Source organism: Coptis chinensis, chromosome 9, assembly GCF_015680905.1.
Source record: "Coptis chinensis isolate HL-2020 chromosome 9, ASM1568090v1, whole genome shotgun sequence".
In the NCBI taxonomy this organism is placed as follows: Eukaryota; Viridiplantae; Streptophyta; class Magnoliopsida; order Ranunculales; family Ranunculaceae; genus Coptis; species Coptis chinensis.
In genome coordinates this window covers 52,686,030-52,703,414 of record NC_141464.1, presented here as the reverse complement: position 1 = coordinate 52,703,414, position 17,385 = coordinate 52,686,030, and the positions used below count along the sequence as shown (strand labels likewise).

General features: G+C 34.2%; 1 protein-coding gene across 2 annotated transcripts; it reads right to left on the bottom strand.

The window, feature by feature from the left end:
• Window positions 1-11,723: 11,723 nt before the first annotated feature.
• LOC147476643 (factor of DNA methylation 1-like) lies at window positions 11,724-15,662 on the bottom strand. 2 transcript variants are annotated; one of them, XM_086584254.1, is made up of 7 exons: window positions 15,524-15,662; window positions 15,244-15,438; window positions 14,972-15,153; window positions 14,468-14,557; window positions 14,051-14,335; window positions 13,535-13,744; window positions 11,724-12,265 (listed from the first exon to the last, which is right to left on the bottom strand). In XM_086584254.1, exons 2-7 carry the CDS (start codon window positions 15,431-15,433, stop codon window positions 12,038-12,040), a joined length of 1,185 nt encoding a protein of 394 aa, XP_086440380.1. In that variant the 5' UTR covers window positions 15,434-15,438; window positions 15,524-15,662; the 3' UTR covers window positions 11,724-12,037. The 2 variants fall into 2 exon arrangements, with proteins under 2 accessions (XP_086440380.1, XP_086440381.1); XM_086584255.1 differs by lacking the exon at window positions 15,244-15,438 and having other exon boundaries at window positions 15,524-15,630.
• Window positions 15,663-17,385: the final 1,723 nt, after the last annotated feature.

Below are 17,385 nucleotides of genomic sequence, written 5' to 3'. Positions count from 1 at the left end.
GTCCCGTTGTGTTGAATAGGAGAGGATTAATGAGGACATGTCTGCAAATTCAGGGTCTCTAATGACAATCACCGACGATGACGTGACAAGGGTATGCAAATTAGGATGTCAGTATTGCATTAAATGTTTGAGATATATTGTAAGTAAAATGAAATGTGTTTGGATACAAGTGGTTGGCAAAGATAGCAGGGGCCGCTGTAGGGTTATGGGTCCACGGGTCAACAAAACATCAATGAAGAGGATGGAGCCTGTTTTGGATCAAAACTATCACTTGGCAGAAGAAAACAAACCAAATGAATTTTGCTATGCAATTAGAAGAGATTAGGTTAACGATGTTGAGGCAATAAGAACGGTCATCTACGACTAACTCTTTTGGAACTTCTAGTAGTATACCTCGCTCCAGTAATGCAACCTCGGTATGCGATTGTTTATTTTAATGCTTTACTTGAGCCTTTGTAAGTTGTTTGATCTTTTTATATCCAACACCTTTGTTTTTCAGCCGAAAACCTCAAAGATTGGCAAAGAAGTTAACTTAGCTGGTGGTTGGCCTCTTAACATTGTGGCAACTGGATGTATTAAAGAAGTTGATAGAAATTTAACCGTCCTGAATAAACAGACTAATTAAATCTTAAAATTGTAATACTCGCAAGCACACGAGGTGTATTATATTATAATAGGTATGCAAATATGAGGTCGATCCCACAGAGATTGCATGTTGGGTACAATTGAATATTAAAATACTACTTAACCTAATCCGAACAATAATTGTTTATAGCAATACTAAATATTAACCTAAGCTAATTAAACTATGAAAATAATAAAACTTATATTAAATACTATTAATGGAGAGAATACTAAGGCACTCGAATCCACCCTAGACTGTTGTAAGTTATCAAGGTCAAATCAGTTTAAAGTTCTTTTTTAATTACGAGTAGCACGAGGGAAAGGTAACCCTAGCTTTCTCGAAGATGTGAACGTTGAGCTCTTATATAAATCTAGATATTAGTTTGTTTGAATTTCGGCAAACGAAAATATAAATCCCTAGCAAAAGTTGTCTTCTTACAACACACCTTCTCACATACTTAATTAAACAATAAAAGCGGTGTCTTGATAAGAACAAAATATTAATCCAACTATTAACTAGTCAAGTCATGACATAACATGCAAGATATAATTAATGAATGTATAACACTAATATTAATATGAAAACAATCAAGTTTAATCATTAAGTTGGAGAACAAATAACCAATTCAACAGTATATACCTACACATGTCTAGGGCTTCAATTAAGCCCTAGCTTGGAACTTAACTATACATGATAATAATAAGACAAAAACTAAAGTAAGGAATAGATGAATTCATGTAGACAGTGGATTTGTTTCTCCCTCTCTTTGAGCTTCTATCTTCTTCTTTTATTGTTCCTGTGTTGCTCCAAATGTTTCAGCTTATCCTAAAGATATAACCTGTTTTGAAGCTTTGGCCTCTCTCTCCTATTCTCTTCTTCTCTCTCCTTCTCTCTCTCCTTCTCTCTATTGTTTCTCTCTTTCTTCTTTACTGTGTTTCTTGTGTTCTGGAGAGGCCCTTTTCTCTTCGTTTTCCTTTGTTTTTATAGAGTCTCCTTTAGGGCTTGCAAGAGTTCGGATTCACTTTGGAAATGTTTCCTTCAGTGTTTGACTCCTTTTGGATCTGTCCAAATTGAGTTCCAAGTGGTGAGCGAAAGCTGTGAAGGGTCTGGAAAAACACTGTAATTCTGTGAAATCTAGAAGAGGGCGCAGGCGCGCTCTCGAACAAGCCAAATGAAATTTGACCTCTTGACAACAACACTTCAAACTTTGAGCAGTTCTTCAGAATCTCTCATACATGCTATTTCCAACCTTGTTTTGTGTATTCTCTCTGGAGTCAAGCCGTGTGTATCTTACAACCCTGTAAAGTTCTCAGTCTCAGCTCGTTTTGTCGTATTCACGTGGATTCCTGTAAAACCAATGAAACAGACTAATCAAAGGAACTTATATTAATTAACTAGCCAATATAATGTAAATATGGACATAATTGTGTCGCATTTATGTGCTTATCAAATATCCCCAAACTTACATTTTGCTAGTCCTCGAGCAAACTAACTCTAAACTAATAATAAAAAAACAAAAATCCTAACTCACTTTCGTAGGAGTCACGATTACACTTAGCATGTGTAACAAGCCTTTTAAACCCCTAGGTTTACCTTAGTGGACGAGTTTAGTCTCGTAAGAGTTTTCCAGAGAAGTTACTCACAAACTTCATCTATACTATAACGATTAAGAAAAAAAGTAATTGCTCCTTAATTTAATCTTAGATATCTATACATCTCACTAGCAATGAATAAAGAATAATCATTTTAAAACCTAAGGTAATACATGCATAATAATCAAATCATCTAAAAATAAATAAACACGCAATGAACTATACTATGAAATGCAATAGCAGGTCCATTTATGAAACTTTTGGAATAACGTTCTTAAGTAGGTTCTCACAAGAAATGTGTCAAGACATAAATCACTCTGATTTTTCCACTCAAGGTTTGCTCACTCCAGTGTGCAGTGGGCACAGTACACTTATCCTCTCAATCTCAATGACGTCCAAAGAAACCGAGGTCGATTAAACACAACTATCACTTACTATCACACCAACCTATTCCTAATTGAACTAGAGGTTTTTACTAGGTGTTATGGAAGGCTTAGGTGATGGTTTAAGAATGAAGGAAATGGAATTCAAAAAAATAAGTCCGAGAAAATATGGTATTTAAAACATTACTAGAGACAACCTTTGTTCTTTTCTTTTGCTTCTAAACTTTTGTTCCATACTTAACCCTTTTGTTTTGGCTTTTGCCTCCTTTTGATTCTATTTTTGGATTTCTAACTTTGATTTTCTTATCTTGGAAAGTTTCATTTCTTTTCTTCTTGAAGCAACTGATTAATATTTGTTTCTGCACAGATTTTTCTCTTCTCTTTTTCTTCATTTCATCATATTTCTCAAACTTATCTAAATGGGCAGGCTATTTTTATTTTGTTTTCATGATGGGTCAAGAATATGTGGTTTATGAAAAGGATAGTGAAAGGCTCAAGGGGGAGACTAACGGAAAAAATATTCTTTAGGTTGAAATTTCTGGCTATATCGATCTAAAGAGGGCTTAAATTTTCACTTATGATATGGTATGGTGATCAAGCAAGTGGACGTGTGATCTCTCTACTCGGTTTTAATTACTTCTCCCTTGTGTCATAACTCAGATATTAACTCATATGAGGCTTTTAGGCTAGATTCTCATAAGATATATAAAATTAAGCATTCTAACCTAGGTCTCAGAAAAATACTGCCAAGTACAATCATGGTGTTCATGCAAGACATTTATAAAAAGATGGAATAACTGTTGCCTATATATTAACCTAAGTTTCTAATAACTACTCTTAATTCTAATGCTAAATGAGACTTCTAGACTATAATTATCACCGAAAAGGAAACAATACCACTATCCCTAAGTGCATAATATAAATAATATTTATACTTCGTTAAACAAAATATTTTGTTCCTACCCCCAAACTTAACATAGGCATTGTCCTTAATGTTGACATATATACTCAAATGAAAAAAAATAACAACATGGACAAGTAAAGACAAAGGAAAGACGACGTTACCAATAGCTCCATAAACGAAAAATAAAAGCTCGAGTCACCTATAGATATTAGTACCTTACAAAATATATAAGAGTAACACTATAAATAAGGAACCAAATTACTACAACGACTAACATGTATCACGTATCTCATTCCATAGAGTTACACATTTCCAAAAAGGTAGAGAAAAGGTGTTATAGTGGAATGCATGAGATATGTGCACATAAGACTCAACAATAAAAACAAAAACATGGGTTGCCTCCCATAAGAGCTATAGTTAACGTCTCTAGCAGACGAATGCTTCACACACCCAATCCTTGGATTAGCTACCATATGAGTTCATGCAATGGCAAGCAGATAATCAAATATTCCAATCTTAATAAGCAAAGAGCATGCAATGTTTAATATAGCAACTGCCACCCCAAAACTTATGTAAAACACACTAATTAACCATGTCATGTCACCTAAGAATATATGCAAATGCAATGAACAGTAGGTAAACATGAGACAATACACTTAACAAATAGTAATAATGCCATCAAATTTTCTCAAATCCGACAACACTTTCAAATCATCTTTTCTCACCCCAAACAACACGGACCTTAGCTAAATGGTGTCTAGGTTGTGTTAGTTTGTATATATATCATTCCCATTTTCATACCATAAGTCCTAGGCAAAATATAATCACATCTCATAACTCTATTAGGTATACAAGATATAACAACATCATTAGCAATGTCATGAGATGGAGCACGTGATTGTGGAACCTCGTTCAAAAATGATTCAGAAAGTATATTTAAGTCTTCTAGTCCTTGATTTAAGACTGTTATCTAATACGAATATTTAATCGCTTAGGTTTTTTGAAGTATAAATTGAGCAAAGAAGCTAAAGTTAATGACTAATTACGATGTAGATCGACTTTGGCAGGGATTAATTAGAACAACATTCCACATGTAATGGTTAGTACTTTCTCCTTGATTTGATATTTGCTATATTAGATGATTTTCAGTTCTAATAATTGCTTTTAAATGTTGTAGTTATATCTTCAAAGCCTACTCTAAGGCAAGATCATGGTGAGGTACAAATGAGGAATATCGTCTGTCGAGTTTACGCACTATATATTATCTAAGTTAGGATACCTAATGGGATCTATGTTGTTAAAAAAACCTTATGCCAAGTACATATTGAGTATGAAATATTGAATTGTGGAGAATTAAGATTCTTGTGGCTCTGATTGGAATGATAGAATTTTGTATGAACTGCAGGTGTGATGCGAATTGTATGAATTTAGTATGGCGCTAGAATCAATTTTCTTTTATCCAATTCAATACATTTGCCACAGCCATAAACTGTGGCTAAACTTTAGATATAGTCCAACAAAAAATATTTGCCACGGCCTAGACTTGTGGATAAATTATAGATCTAGCCCACGAAAGGCATTTGGCACAGGTCGTGTTTAGTGTTGTGGCAAATAGGAAATTCACCACGGCCCTAGTAACGGACTATATCCATGGCAAAAAATGAAGCTTTACCCACGGTCTTTAGCCGTGGCCAAAGATTAGCAACAGGTGCATTGGCAACGGTCGTGCAACGGTTTATAACCATGGCAAAAGTGATGGTGATTGAAGGGGATCCAGTATAGTATGAATGGAATTAAGGAAAGTTCTACTTCTCACGAAGGGGATTCTAGTGAGTATAGATGGCCTAGGAAATAAAGGCCTCGCACATAAAGACCTCGCCTAAGACCACATCTTGGCTTGAGCCGACCCGGCCTGGCAATGGAGAATGGGAAAAGAGAAGATGGCATAAAAGTAGAAGAAGCACTGGAGAACGTTAAAGGAGAAGACCAGATAATAGTCGAAGCACTAGAGGATGTGAAAAGAGAAGACAAAGAGCCATCAACAAAAGAGCAAATAGTAGAAAAGAAAGAAGAAGAAAATTTTCCAGGGACGCAACAGGTTACATACATATCTATTGTGATCAGTATTTGTTATACATAGAGTGCATTTGGCAACTTAGACTGGAAACTAATTAGGAATAGAATGGAATGGAATGGAATCCACTAGAATAGAATTTGATTCCAACTTACAAAATGTATGTTTGGCAAACGTTCAAAAATCACCGGAATTCAATTCCTACTTAAATTAATGTGTTTGGTTGTCGAATAGAATCCTCTAACTAGTGGCGGAGCCACATGGTAGCTACATGGGGCACGTGCCTCAAGTGAAATGGAGAGAAAATGTCAAGTATACTTACTTGGTTACCAGTATATACTATGTAGGACCATGAACAACTCCCATATGGCCATATATGAAGGTGACCACACTAAATAATTAACATTCAATTCATACCACAGTTACCAAAGGACCAAAGTTAAATGGTCAATTAACTTGTATTCTCATAAGTCAATGTGTTGAAACTATTGTTTATTGATAGTTAATATTACTTCTTTACAAAACTGACTATGCACATTTATTGGTTATTGAAAAAAAAAATACTGCACATTTACAGACTTACAGAGTGATATGGAGTATTTCGTATGAAAACTTGATATGGAGATTTCGGGCTGGGGATTATGTGATGTATAGTTTGTATACCATGTTGAATTTTTGAAAGTTCAAAAAAAATTCTTCGAACTTTCTGAAATTTAACCTATATGGATGCCTATGCACTCGGTGATCAATTTCTAAAATCTCCTAGTGAGGTGGTATTTTTTCTAATTTTATTTCAATGGTTAGGGAAAACAAAATGGATTTAGCCTGAGACGATGAGTGCCCCAGGTGGAGGGGATTCCTGGCTCCGCCACTGCCTCTAACAGACTCCAACTTTTAGTTTATTTCATTTCATTTTATTTTTTTTGCCATTTTCGGATTAAAAATAAGAAACCGATTCCCATAGTCTAGGATTTCTTTGGATTAATATGCATGGGTTTATCAAAGACTTGATAAAATGAATTGGAGTCCCTTTAGCATTCAATTTTATTGGATCCCATGCCTCCAAACAGGCCAAAAGTGAGTGGTCCACCAAGGATTCTAGTTAATTCCACTCCTAAACTCTAATTCCTAGTAAACAAACCCACCTATAGTGTTTTCTTTTATAGTTACGAAACTTAATGTCTCTACTGCTTTGATTCCAACTCTCAATGCTGCGGAAGGTTTGCTAGGATTCTTTTTGGTGAATCTACAGTTCCATGTCTCAGTTCTAAGTTTGGGATTGAGAGTAAAAAGTTGGGTTTACAAGACAAGGGAGTCTACTATCTATATACTAAAGTAAAGATCTCTAAAATAGATTTTTCTCTCTCCGAGGTGGCACTCTAATATGAGAGATAGCCTTTGCTCTTGGTTACGTGGCTTTCTTTAGAGAGTTTGACTATATATTGATCTCTTAACGAAAGTCCAGAGTTTTAGTCTGGCTATGGCACGTGGATCTTTCCTTGAGCAAACCAATTTCAATTCTCTACGATCTAAAGAGATAACTTTTATGTATCTTTTTTAGGTGTATTTCTAAAGAGATAACCCGAGAGTTTGATTGTATTTCTATTTCCGCAAGATAGTCTAATTTGTATGATCTGTAGAACCTGCTAAAAATTAGGTGATTATGTCTACCAAGAATGCTAGCATTGATAGGGAAAAAACATACTAAAAAGGTCTACGAGATTTGAAATCATGGAGCAGTTCCTTTGCTCGGTTTCTAGACTTACAGTCATCAGATCCTGCTAATCTTCTTTGCAACACGTCCTCAAGGACAAACCGGGCCTCATTATGCCTCGCCTACTTCATTAAGCAAAGGCCTAAGTTGCAGGCTTTATTGGCATCAGGATCAATTATTTGAGCTTTTCAGTACACAACTTCTACAGCAACGTAGTTTGTTTGTTTGTTACATGTAAGCCCATCCAAGGTTTTCCTGTCCAATTGAATCAAGTACATTATTAAACAAACAAATTAAAAGCAAATCAATGTACATGCATGGCTACATCTAACATGTAGGTAAACATTCTATGCTAAATATCAGAAAACATTGCATTTAACTTAAATTTGGAGCTGTTTTTGACGTGTTATTGAATGACACCCGGCCACTCCAATAGTATTTAGGGTGAATTCAAAACATATTCTTTAGAGAATTATCCACCAACAAACTATGAGTAACTGATCCACTGCTTCTACGTATATATAACTCTGTAGCATAAGTAAAGGAAGCATTTGAAAGTTTGAAACCTTACAGTAGGCCTACAATACTACGTACCACACAACACAGAGCACTTGAAATTGACCAAACTCTATAGGGGAGATACAAAATGTAAAAATGGACAAAAATATAACAAACTCACAGAGTTTAGCAGTGTATGTAAAAGACATGGATATCAAGACTTACAGAGTTTGGCAAAATTGTACCAACCCTGTTAGTGTATACTCACAATTCACCTAGATCTAGACAAATAAGCAAAGAGGTTGTAACTATTCCAAAAATAAAATTTACACTTCTGTAACCGAAGTGAGCAAAACTACCAATACAGTTTAGGCTAAAATCTTCAATGGTATTGTAGATCCACTAACACAGTAAATCCAATTGGTGATAAACTCGGTATTGATTATTATTCTTTTCAGAGTTCTCATAGAAGCGTGAGTTTTTTTTTCATGTAGAGTTCTCAATGGCTTTGGTGAGGTAAGCCGTGATTAGTTATTTTGTTTGATCCATATATATTTTGATTAGGTGATGTTTGACATGGTTTTTGGATTGATCTGATGGAAAGTAATAAAACTCAAATACCAATCCCTAGCCTGTTTCTGACGTACTTATTACATGCTCTGTTTTTCGCTAGACATGAATATTGTTTTTTTAAACTAGTAGTCATTTGGACTGCACAATGATTTTAATGAACTGTTTTGTTCCAACGTAATATATGTCAGAGTAGTTTCTTCAGTGATTCGAGTGTTCAATGATCAAATGATCATCATCTTGGAAGTTTTGCTCCATCGACTATAGGGGTTTCCTTAATCGTACAAGATAACGCTCTTCGACTCAAAAGTTAAATGGAAGGCAAATCTTTAGGATCTAACGATCTAAGTGAGTGGGCACCTAGATGATAGGGGGATGTTATTAAGACGAATATAAGAACTATATGTATTTTTGTTTTCTTTATTTTTTTTTTCTGATAAATAACATAAGAACTGTACGTATAGACATTAGAGGGTTACTTTCAAAAACGTTTTGTTAGTAATTGTAAAGTAACTTTTGTAATTCCATTTAAATTATACTTGCATATTTTCTAAAATAGATTTGCTCATCAACCTTGATTCTCGATCTACCAGTCCAAGAGATGTAGATCTTACCAATTGTTCATGTGTTATATATATTGTAATTCCAAGATATTAGCACACCGTGGAATTTGTAAAAGTAATGTATATCCATTAAGGTACGGTGTAGCACTTGAGTTCTCTCTAAAAGTTGAAGGTAGCTCGGTAGGGGCGACCTGTAAAACGACTTTTTAGTGAAGTAGCCATTGATTTCAGAACAATTAAAGAACTCAATTCTTTAAATGGTTATTCTGGCATGTGTTGAAGATCCGATCCATAAGAGAAATCTAGCCAGGACCATCATAAGCACACACTCCGGAAGTTATCGTGGCCCTCAAAGAACTCAGTTATTTCAATGGTTACTCTGGCCTATGATGAAGATTCATATGACAAATCTAGTGAAAACCGTCATAAGCACACTGCACACTCTGAAAGTTACCGTGGTGGCTGTTAAATTCAAAGTGTGTGGTTGCCTACATACCATGCCATACAAAGAACACTGCCAAGTAACGAATATAGTTATGTAAGTCATGGGTAATTGGGTATGCATTGTTTCTTTTAAAAGGTTCTGACATATGAATATATGTGATCAAAAGATATATGTTAGTTCAACTTGATTTATTGATTTCATTATTGGGGTGTTCGAAGTTATTAGGAAGTCTATATTATAAGGTGTTATATGAAGTCTATATTACAAGGTGTTAGTTATATATGAGTAGAATTGAAAATCAATTGATTACCGTGTTTAGCGGTGTACGTAGTATTAAAGTATTACTTGGTCACGTAATACTACACATACGTTTAATGGCGATATAGCACTATATGGAAGCTTAAAGATACGTAGTATAGAGACTACACGTAATACTACATGCACATACATAGTATTAAAGATTAACACTATATGCATGGAAGCTTAATTAAAAAGGATTAAACGTCGCATATGGTGCGTATAGAGACTCAGGTTGTATCTAAAATGGACCTTCAAAAGTATTTAGTACGAATTTGTTTATTTTTATCGATCTCTTGAATATAGATCAATTATCATCCAATCAAGCTTCAAATTGTTTCGATAAGGAATACGCACTAATACAATTAATAGTAGATCAAATGGCCCAAATTTGAAGAGTCTACAATGTTTTGACATTTTATTGTATAATTGATTGGTTTAAAATTTTGTGCACTACAAATGAAGCTTCCCAACAATTATTGTTTGCAACTACAGACAGGGGGTTTACTTCTTTATCAATCTCACATCTTAAACATGCGTCAATGGTGGTGAATTAACAATGTGAATTACAACTTTACAAAGCCGTTTATCCAATTCATTTCCTATATGTTTATAAGTTCTTAGTCTATATGGTGAAAGGTACACTGAAATTAGGTTGTGCTTTGCTACAATACTTACATATTTCAAGTTTTTAACATCAATATTTAGTTGAGATTCCATCGATTTTTCAATTGTTCCGTCGAAGTGTCCATTGGAAAATTTGAATTCCTAATTATGTCTTCAAAGGTGCTGACATGCTAATGTGCTACAGATTGCTTATGTGAAAATATATGACATAAAACGACATGACCTTCTTCGCTATTCATGTTGTAATTGAATAGGTTTTGTTACGTTCATTTAAGTGTATTGTGTATATGTATACAAATAATTATCTAGGAAAAGAAAATATACTTGGGGGAGTAGGTGAAGGCTCTTGAAAGAGAATTTTCTTTGTATTCACCAATTCATCGAAGATTATGATCATGTAATAATTAAATCTTGTCAAGGAGCTGAGTAGTGTATTCTTTGATGATAGGGAAACAATAAGTCTGTTTTAGTGATTTGATAGATGTTTTAGTGATTTGTTATTAGTAAGTCGAGAGGTGATGAATTGGTGATTGCTAAATCACCCGATTTTTTTTAAAAAAAAAACTATTAATTATACAAGTTAGAGTTTAAGATAATTCCATTTGAAAATTAAAAAATTACGGATTAATATCATAAACCACAAAGTGAATAGGCTATTATTCAATGCCAATTACTTAAGCACCATACAAATTACTGCTCATTAACGTATTTCAGTTTATTTCCAATAAATATATGTTGTGATCGATGATTTGAAAATTTGTGTGAGAGAATTTGTAAGCACGCAAAATATTTAATAGACACCCGGGTCCAAAATATAGTTGATAATGTTATCCAAACTAGCGTTGTAAACTTGTAATTATTTGGTTTTACAAAAGTATATGTGTAATTGTGTATGTTAGAATTTTAGACTTAAATAACGAAATAGTTTTTCATGCCCAAGAAAGATGGTCACATACTTGTATAGTTGCATACTGTTGTTATTGTGCGACTTTTCTGATAGTTTTTAAGTTGCTTAAATCTAGTATGCATTATCTCTCATCAGTTGCTATGAATCTCATTGTGCATAGATTATCGCAAAAAACAAAAAAAAAATCTTATTGTGCATATAATACAATAGTTTTTAAACCGGAAAGCTCAATTGGAAGATTCTGTTAACTACCACCATATTGGTGTTTCTGCCCTGGGGCCTGCTTGATTGTAATCTAACTCAAAACAAACAACAGCCACTTTTATGAATTCCTATGGATCATGGATTACTGGTTAGTATTGACGTTTCTAGATTAGAGATGTTCTTAGTAAAATTGAAGAACAATATTACGAAAGATGACCAGATACGTCGTTCATATTAACTCAACAAAACCAACATTAGGAAAACCCTACGTCTGTGAGGCTGACATATGGAAGACCACAGTTTCCTCTCTTGCTCTTTGATTGAGTTTTTCAACATACATACATATGTTTTTTACTTTATTTTTTATTTTCCCCCCAACATATCATTGTTTTAATCCAAGGTCCTTGTACGATTATACAACTGCTTGTAATTCCAACTTGCAGAAATTCTCCTATTACACAGCAATAAAGGTATGCATCATAGGTCCTGTCGGATCAAAGATGTTAAACAAACTACAGTATTGACAAGCCCCATCCGTTAGTACTTACAACCTTATGATGTACAATTCCGAGAAGACCATCTTACAACAGTACCACAATTTTCTGACAGAAACGTAGCCACACACCCCGCTGTGTCATCTCCTACGCTTAAGTGTCTTATATTTGTCAAGTATGAATGCAATCCCCTCTTTCAGAGTTGCTCTCCTTCCTTCTCTGAAGTTCCAAAGCTCTGGTACAACAAATCGCCCACTTGAGTTGTATTCATTTAGTTCCTTTAAGGCAGTTGTTACAGCTTTATACGCTTCTTCACCCATTTCATCCTTTAGACCTTTTAATCTTTCGTCCTCGTCATCAACTATTTCCTGCATCGATAAAACCATCCATATGAACAAACCACATGACTAGTTGAAGAGCTAAAAGGAAACATTTCATAATTACACACATAAAGTAGAAAAAACAGGATAGATCGCTTATAAAAACAAGAATGTAGATGATAGCTGATATTCTTCGACTCTTTGTAGCATGTACACAAATTGAGTTGGAATCTAGTACAATTCGGTGCCAACTGATACAACATGAGGTACAATGATAGCATCCTAGATGGTGCTTTGATGGTTGTTAACCAGATCTCACAGAAGAATAGATACAAATTAAGAAGATAAGTGAGCCTAGCAGCTAGTGGATGAGCCTAGGGAACACTAGGCACAACCCTTGGAGGCTTTAGGCATGAAGCGCTTGGGTTATGCCTAGAACTAGGTGAGCCTTTGACTGCATAGGACCATATTATCATCATTACCTCAGGTGCCAAGAGCACCTACAGAAAGCTATCTCGCAAACGATTTTTGCTACTTGCTGGCTTAACCTTAAAATGACAAGGAGGTTGCCCGTGTGCAAACATAATCGTACAAGGACTGAGCCAGCTAATCACCTTAACTGAATGAACACAATCACATCTGGCCTTAAGGCAGGCAGGGAACCTTATACGCACATGTCCACAAGATTTTTTTTATTTTGTATGCAGCCATAGGCAGTGGCAGAACCAGAAGTTTCTTTTAGGTGTGGTACTAGGAGAAGACTTTGGTAAAGACAAGCTATGGCTCAGGTCAAGTATAGACAAAACAATAGAAACTATAAGCATGAAATATTTTCGTAATATATTGTGCCTGATTGAGATGAATGACAAAAGGCAAAGGGGTTCTTCCACATCAACTTCAAATTAGCCCTATACGTTATTACATTTTTACGATATGTTGTTTTCAAAGCATGTGACATTGGATTATTTCATATACTCCATTCCACCTCATTCTGAGCCTAATCTTCTCCTTTTGAGAAAAAATTATTCAAGTGATTTTGAAACCTGAGTTCTACTTCAACTCTTCAAGGGTTTTTATAATGTCATCTGGTCAAGTGTAGTGTACGCTGAAAGGTGCAAGAAAGACAATACAAGATTATCATTCCAAATTTCCAACACACCAAAAGAACAAACAGTGTTTCATTCCAACTTTACAAGATTCTGCATCGAAGCTTCTACTTGGGCAGGAAGCCACGAACACATACGGTTTCACTAAATATAAATAGTTGAAAATGTATCGGGGAAGAAACTAGCATATTCAAAGCTATAAAAAGCATACCTTGTGTTCCCCACCCTCTGTGATTATTTTAAAAGGATGCCAGTTTGGATCTCTAAGGTAATTGTCCCACAGAGAGCAAAGCTGAACGGATCTCATGTCAACTTCTTCAGCAAGATACTTTCTCTTGCTTGCATCGTGGAATGGTTTAATGTCCAATTGTCCCATTCTCTTCACTCCAATGAAAGTACGACTTGACATGTCTTTCAAACCCTACAAAAAAAATAAAATCAGAAATTCAACCATCAATCTCGAGTCTACTTTTCATGCAAAACAGAAGATAAAATCACATCAGAAGCATGAGGAAACATGAAAGTCTAATACTTTCTACGTGGCCATACTGAAGGTTAAAAACCAAGGTATCATGAATCACAGGCATTTTAATGGTACTAAGAACCCACAAACTTTTATACCATAACATATTGCTTTACCCTTAGCCGAAGTTTATCGACGTACATGCCAGGGAACTTTGCCATTTAGAATAAATTTCTAGTCAATGAGGAAAAGATAAAGTCTTACTTCAATTAACTCCTTCCGAGCTTCCTGCAGCTCATCGTTGCTCTTGCGTTCCTTGGCTATAAGAGATTGGTTCAGATCTTCCAGGTGTCCCATATCTCCGTCCTTCTCATCTGAACTGCTTAACGAACCCAAGTTTTTCAGAATTTCCATATCTTCATCACCTAACATGTGCTTCATCACTTCTAATGTCCCTTTCAAGAGCTCGTTTTCCAACATCAATGCTTGGTTGACATCCAAAGGCTTTTCTATGGTAACATTGCTTTCAAGAGGATTTTCATTCGGTCTCTGATATTAGCAACTACGTCTTTACTTATACAGGTTCAAATTAATTAAGCATATGAAAACAACAGTATGATAATGGCAACGTGATAATCATAATAGCAAAAACTAATAACAACAAAAACAAAATCGACACACCTTTTGATCCTCAATAGTCCTCCATGCATTTTCATAAGCGTTCTTTTGCTCCCACAGTGCTGTTTGAAGTGAATAGCTTTTCAAGGCATGCTGAAAGAGGAGGAGAGGGGGACAACAGTATCCCGTCATTATTCCATAAATAGATTTATGATGGATGAGTAAATTATTTTAAGGGATACGAGTCTCTAAGATGGTTTCCAATGAGTATGAACTCAAGATAACTACAAAATAGAAGAGTACTTGAATTTAATACTTGTAAATGGTCCTATATGGATGTCAAGAATACTTGGGTGCCCAAGTGTGAACCAAAGTCCCCAAGGTCAAGTTAATTTGACACAGGCATCACAAAGTTTCTGCAAAACTGCCAGGCATCTCATTATAGTTTTAACACACGATCTCAACTTATTAGGTACATTTTACTTTTAAACAAATCCAACCATCTACATGGCTAAAATCATGCATGAGAGTTTCCAAAAAAAAAACAGTTGCCAAAAGATTACTTACTGTTCTTTTATCAACAACCAATCTATTCCTCTCAATGTCATTTTGCGCCTCGCGCCTCTCCAAATCATTAACTCGCTGCTCAAGTTCTCTACCGCGTGTTTCTAAATCCATCTTCATCTTTTCAACTTCTTCAGGCAGCTTAAGACAATGATCACGTACAATGCTTTGCATCCTCCTCATTTCTAATATCAAAACAAGTAATAATAACATAAAAAAATATAATTAATTATCTAACTAACACGTGTAGTATAGAAAGAGATGTTGTTATTTACCTTCAGTATAATGTTGGTTCATCTTATCTTTCTCGTCAGTCACTTTACTAAGAGAAGTAGAAATCTCGTTACATTTACATTCCATTTCTTCCAACTTTTGGTTTTTAACATCGATTTCTCTTGCTAGACTTGATATTAAATTACCCATTCTTCGAAACCCGTCATGCATATTGTTTGCCATTGTGTTCATCAAAACTAATAAATTAAAACAATAATTAAACGAGCCCTATGTAAATAAGGCACTATTAACTGAAATTCAAACTATGGAGTACAACGTTACCTTTAATTAAAGTGACGAAATGTTGAAATAAGGTCGTGCCCTTCGATTCAAAGAGACTTCACGAACTGAACTCTGCACACATTGTTGTTTATTTTTACCGATACGGTACTCTTTGAAATATCGTCCCTTTGAAATCTTGACTTATTATTGTACTCACGTGTTCACGAGTCACGTCACTTTACATTTTAAGAGAGTTTACGGAATTTCGTTCCTCACTAGTTTTCGAATCCGTCCTACGAACGGGTACCGTTATATTAAATTATTCTAAAAAATATTAACAATTATGTTGGTAGCTATGAGATATATATGAAAATTATATTAATCACTCATTCAAATTTTTGACCACTCTAAAATAAAAAGAAAACACCAAACCTTGATAAAACTTATTGACGTCTTTTAGTTATTAGGTTTAATAATTGAAGTTTTATTAGTTTTATTAGAATGCTCAATGTGGCGAAGATGATATTGAAACTACTTGAATAGCAAGACACTCTCAATCATAATAAAAGAATTATGAATAAATATTATTTTAAATTGCAAAACTATACTTATTGAGACATTATATTCCCCCTACAAATAATACAACTATATTTCGAAGCTAGTTCAATGCATTTGCATCAAGTTTCCGATTTTCTGATAATTATTCATTGAGGTTAGTTCAATGTAGTTATTGCATCTAGTTTCCGATTTCTCATTAATTATTTTTGAGGTTAATTCAATGCAATTACATTAAGTTTTCGATTTCCCATTAATTATTCTTTGAGGTTAATTCAATGTAGTTGCATCAAGTTTATGATTTCTTGTTAGTTATTCATTAAGGTTAATTTAGTGCGGTTGCATCTAGTTTCGATGTTTCGTTAATTAGTTTTTGAGATTAGTTCATTGCATTTCCATCCAAGTTCTAATTTTTCATTAGTTACTCTTTCAGATTAGTTTAATACATCTGCATCAAGTTTCTGATTTTCAGTTAATTATTTTTAGAGGTTAGTTCGATGTTCAATGCATTTGCATATAGTTTCAAATTTCTGGTTATTTATGATTTGAAGTTAGTTCGACCAGTTACATCCGATTTTTGATTTCTTGTTAACTATTCTTTGAGGTTATTTCAATGCATTTGTATCAAGTTTCTGATTTCCCGTTAAATATTCCTCGAGATATTGTATCCAATTTATGATTTACCATTAGTTAATATCTGATTTTAGTTTAATACAGTTGCATCCAGTTTCTAATTTTTCGTTGATTATTCTTTGAGGCTAGTTCAATGTAGTTGCATCCAATTTTCGATTTCTAGTTAATTGTTCTTTGAGGTTAGCTCAATATCAAGTTTTCGATTTTCCGTTAATTATTTTTTGAGGTTAGTTCAATGTAGTTGCATTAAATTTATGATTTCCCGTTAATTATTCATTGAGATTAGTTCAGTGTAGTTGCATCCATTTTTCGATGTTTCGTTAATTAGTCTTTTGATTAGTTAGTTCATTTGCATTACAGTTACGACTTCCCATTAATAACTCTTTGAGGTTAGTTCAATATATATATATATATATATATATATATATATATATATATATATATATATATATATATATATTCATATATATATATATGCATCTAGTTTTTTATTATTTATGCTTTGAGGTTAGTTCGATGCAATTACATCCGGTTTCTGATTTTTCGTTAACTATTCTTTGAGGTTATTTCAATATATTTGCATCTAGTTTCTGATTTCCCGCCAATTATTCTATGAGGTTAGTTCAACGCAGTTGCATTCAATTTTGATTTTATGTTAATTATTTTTTGAGATTAGTTTGATGCATTTGCATCCAGTCTTCGATTTCCCATTAATTATTATTTGAAGTTTGTTT

What these genes read in the sequence shown, in the direction of transcription:
- LOC147476643 (XM_086584254.1), bottom strand. Translation starts at nt 15,433, where the DNA reads ATGAACACAATGGCAAACAATATGCATGACGGGTTTCGAAGAATGGGT. An exon ending in GAACCAACATTATACTGAAG is followed by an intron (nt 15,154 to 15,243) that starts GTAAATAACAAC and finishes TTTTGATATTAG; the next exon opens with AAATGAGGAGGATGCAAAGC. An exon ending in TGGTTGTTGATAAAAGAACA is followed by an intron (nt 14,558 to 14,971) that starts GTAAGTAATCTT and finishes CTCCTCTTTCAG; the next exon opens with CATGCCTTGAAAAGCTATTC.